The sequence below is a fragment of the Anticarsia gemmatalis genome, chromosome 12, assembly GCF_050436995.1.
Source record: "Anticarsia gemmatalis isolate Benzon Research Colony breed Stoneville strain chromosome 12, ilAntGemm2 primary, whole genome shotgun sequence".
In the NCBI taxonomy this organism is placed as follows: domain Eukaryota; kingdom Metazoa; phylum Arthropoda; class Insecta; order Lepidoptera; family Erebidae; genus Anticarsia; species Anticarsia gemmatalis.
The window spans coordinates 10,272,387-10,277,201 of NC_134756.1; the positions used below are offsets into that span (position 1 = coordinate 10,272,387).

Below are 4,815 nucleotides of genomic sequence, written 5' to 3' on the forward strand. Positions count from 1 at the left end.
GTTATTCCATGTTTGTAGTCGATGTAATAACGAATAGGTTCAACTGGTTAATGTAATGCCAACTAAATAATATTAAGTTATATGTTTGTACATTCATGCATTTTTTTTATAACGTAGTGTATTAAGTTATTTTAATTAATAACTTGTTGTAGAAGACCAATAATAATTAACCTGACACGTGAATCTAATATACGACTGCATGCCAGTCGTAAATTTACTGAAAACGCCACAGGCAGATAATGTCATGTGTCAAATACACATCTATACTTAATATTATAAAGCTGAAGAGTTTGTTTGTTTGTTTGAACGCGCTAATCTCAAGAACTACGGTCCGATTCGAAAACTGCTTTCAGTGTTAGATAGTCCATTTATCGAGGCTATATATCATCACGCTACGACCAATAGGAGCAGAGTAGCAATAAAAAATGTTACAAAAACGGTGAAAATATGACCAATTCTCTCTTCGGTGACGCAAGCGACGTTGTGCGGGTCAGCTAGTTTATTATAAGAGGTTAAACATCTTGATATTATAGTGTGTACACTAGTAAAATAATGTTTTATTATATGCCGTAGTAAAATAAGTCACTGTCCAAGATGTATTTTTCTATGAACCCTGCCGTATACACTACCAACTACGCCACAGACATTCAATGTGTCATGTGAATTCAGATGAAATAACAAAAAAAAATCTTTTAAATACTTTATTATCATTATCATGACATTATACTGCTCTAGTTCGTATACGGTTAAGACCCTTCAGGAGTGGTTGCATCAGTTGTTTGGTCAACCGTACCCGTGCCGCCTGTTCCCCCAGTACCAGTAGTCGCAGTACCAGCCGTGGAGTCATCACCTAGATCATTCAGAATAAAAAAAAGTTATAAAACAGTGTTTTGGCTTTTGTTTCCGGGTAAAGTTATTAGTAATTACTATGATTTTATTAAGGTTTACTGAAAGAAAATTGATTTTATTTTATTAACAACATTTTTCAATGTATGCTAAAACTACAACATTATGATATATAAGAAAAGCATGATGGGAAGCGCACTAAGCGTCGTAGTATGCCTCAACATCGCAGCTGTCCACCGTGAACATTGCCAGAATGCTGGCAGCATTACCACGTTATAAGGAGTTGATCTTTGTCGGAAGTAAATGCCAAAATTTTGGTCACGGAAACTTTCGACCAGGCGTTTAGCAATTTTTTTATAGGGTACAAGGATCATATCATTACATAGATACGCTACTTTCACTCTCAACTTCGCGTGGTTAAGTGACTAAGGACAGAATTTCCATGCAAACTTTCATCCTCTGCTTTTACCCTTTTTACCCCTTTGTTCGCTACTTGTCAGCACTTTTTTTGGACCAAATTTTATTAACATCGGTTCAGTAGTTTAGACGTAACAGCGTAACAGACAAACAGACAGGCAGACAGAGTTTCTTTTGCATCTATAATATTAAGTAGCGAAGTAGGGTTAGTCGTTAGGGTTTACAACCAATAGGTTACTTTACCTGGTGCCTTTGACTTAGTGGTCGTTGTTGTAGTTCTTCTAGTCAAAGGTGGAGGAGGCTTTTTGTTCTCGCACCCTATATACACATTTACCGATATAGGGAGGTTATATCCAGATCTTATGCGAATCGATACATATTTCTTTTGAAGACCACCTCTCACTATTTTGACTGTGGGACCGGCCATGCCTAGTCTGTCGACGACTCTGATGTATGTGATCTGTTAAAAAGTGGATTATTTTAAAACGATGGGGCATCACCACCCATGAAGGATTGTTCCTCGTATTACAACAATATTAGCTCTCCTTCCAAACGAGGGAGGGGTAAGGCCTTGAGTCCACCACTCTAGCCAATTGCATTGGCAACACTTTTTTTTCTGTCCTTATATAAAGAAATTTGTGTGTCAAATATTTTGGGATTTTTTCCTCACAAAATATCTCTTTGACGTGTATAGGTTTATAATAAGCAATATAACGTCTCATTAAAATCTATTGTAAAAATAGTTCCTACGGTACCCGCTAGAGGCGCTGATCAGATTTCTATGACAAATTTCTCAATAGCTAGATTTTGTCGATAGTCGATTGAAATAGAGACCCAAGCTACTGAAACTCAAAAATAGATTTATTTTGTAGTAGTGCAATTAAATCTTACCGGGCATTTAAAAACTCTGCCATATTCTCCCTGACTGTAAGAGTAAGGTCTTCTGTCTTTATACAAAGTGTCTTGTGCCACCAAGAAATCGTTCCTCTTGAACATGCCTGCATAATAATCTCTACATAACACTGAATTTAAGAAAAATAACACATTTGCTATAATCCAAACTATATTCATTTTAATGGAAATATGTATTTCGAACACTTTCGACAAATTTTCTTAAAAAATATTTTTATGACCGTTTTTTAAATTGATTACCAAACATGTTATGTGCGTGAACGTGGAATGGTTAATATTAGTAATTAGGAATAATAATTGATTAGTTTTCTTTAATTTTCTTACGTGTTTTATGTGAAAACCATTAATATAACCATTAGTATAACAACGTCATCGATAAACTGCGGTATTACGCGTATTTGCGTAACAGTTATTTTTAATTTATAAATACAATTTTGCTATAACATACTTGGGGCCATAATATGTCATTAACATTTTTTTTGCATAACGCTACACTGCTTATACCGATAGTCCTTATCTATACAAACAATAAAACATAATAAATAAAGCAATCCAATAAAACTCTGACAATATTCTTCAAATGTCTGACATCATCAGCAAATTCGACCGTTATTCTAAAATAGGAAAATAACAGCAATGTTCAAATTGTAGTTTAACTAGAAATCAAGAACAAATATGTCTAGAAATGAATCCCAAACTCCGGCCAAGTTATTTGATACAAGGAATAGTTATCAAAGATATTTCAACATCCAACACAAGCCTAGTATCATGTTCAAGAAAGCCCTGAAGTAATTAATACAATATTATTATTAATACTTACTTCATATAGGATCTTTATGATGATTTATTACTATCATAACTTTCAATGTAATCAGTTTTGATTTTGTGACGTGTGGAATGTAAGGAAAGATTTTCTTTTACGCAACGAACAAAGGTGCGAATTACGATATTTTATTTCTTCTTCCTTTTGTTTTTATTTATTTTGGTCGAGTTTTTACAGACTTTATATAATCGTCTTATACTAGTTTATGATACCATACAATCAACAACATATCTGATGAGAAGCAATTTCCTAACACAATCGACTACCAATAACGGTTTTGAAGACTTATCAGCGCCCCTAGCGTATACCGCTGGAACATTTTTTAAGTGCCTATTAATTTCAAATATTCGCTACTTTCATCCTGTGTGCATGTAATAAAGCTACAGGTAAAAATCATTATATTTATTTATTTAAATTTCCTGCACAAGTGTTCCCGTACTTATAAATAAAGTAACACGTATATCTTCCGTTAAATTTAATTTTTCATTAATATTTAAAAACATACGTATACATGAATTTAATTCCGGTAATTTAGTGCAGAATTAAATGCCGCAGTGCTTCCGACAAGGCCTTTACAATGGAACGTTCGGCGTTACGCGCAAAATAACTGAAGCACATCCATTCCCCCATTACATTAAGTAAATGGAGTTGCTCTGAATACACTATGGGATATATTTGATCACTCTTCATTAGTCGTCAATAAGATAATCTCAGTTACAGAAGAATTATCTGTTCTGATTCAATTATACGATTTCTGTTAGACAAATAAATTGCAAAAGTTTCACTCTGTGAATAAAATTCTAATAAATTGAACGGAAACGCGGAATCTTTTCTATGGATTAAAAAATCAAGTATCTAGCGCGATTCTATGCAGTCGGTATGGTTGCGTATTGAGAGTTTGACATTTTAAATGTACTGCGTAAATAATTCTTACGACGCCCGCTAGAGGCGCTGATCAGTTTCTTATAGAAAATTTGTCGACAACTGTTTGATGGTAGTCGATAGTAGTAGCAAGCCCTTCGCCTCATGTTGTTTATCTTTGAAAAACTTTCAAAGATAAGTCAAGTAAAATCTGTAACAGTACAGTCAACTGCGGCATCTTTACTTGGTCATGGTAACTTTACCTACATATTATAATTACTAATATGTTTAAGATAAAGTGAGTAAATAATGAATGATAATATGAATGATGAAGTGCTACTAAACCAAGACTTTTATAAAAAAATATGACCTATATTGACTTATACATATAACAATTAGGTACCTTTGAAAATACCCTAAATTTTTCAGTTAGTAAAGTTTACACCGCAATGTAAAGATGCTACAGTTGACGGTATATTTTTGGAACATTAATATTAGTTACGCATATGAGCACTCAATGTAATATGCTAATGATCCCTCGTCATTATTATTGCTGTGTCAATGTTTGCTGATTGCTAGTGTTTACTCAAACCGTCGAAGCTAACAGTTCTGATAATATTGTACGCAGAACTCGAGCAAGTTGCTATTTACTGTTGTTTATGCAGTATCAAGCTGTTACTCATGAGAAAGTTCAATTGTAGTGTCAGAACTAGTGCTGTCGGGGTTTTTTCATTAGACTTTCTTAGATAAGTTTGAGAATTGATTCGTTTCATGTTTTTCAAAATTGGTTAAAAATATACTGTGAATGAAGTGGGTTAAATAAAATACTTTATTATAAAGTAAAAAATACTAAAAGTTTGAATACTAAAAGGATTTTATAGCTAGCAGAACATTTATTTTTAGTAAATAAAGAAGTTGAATCATTTCTCACTTTATATTATCATGGATAAAGATTA

The 4,815-nt window shown here is 33.3% G+C and overlaps 1 protein-coding gene across 1 annotated transcript; it reads right to left on the minus strand.

The window, feature by feature from the left end:
* Nucleotides 1–687: 687 nt before the first annotated feature.
* On the minus strand, nucleotides 688–2,443 carry LOC142977324 (uncharacterized). Its single transcript, XM_076121153.1, has 3 exons — nucleotides 2,155–2,443; nucleotides 1,507–1,723; nucleotides 688–850 (listed from the first exon to the last, which is right to left on the minus strand). Exons 1-3 carry the CDS (start codon nucleotides 2,332–2,334, stop codon nucleotides 747–749), a joined length of 501 nt encoding a protein of 166 aa, XP_075977268.1. The 5' UTR covers nucleotides 2,335–2,443; the 3' UTR covers nucleotides 688–746.
* Between the last annotated feature and the right edge of the window lie 2,372 nt (nucleotides 2,444–4,815).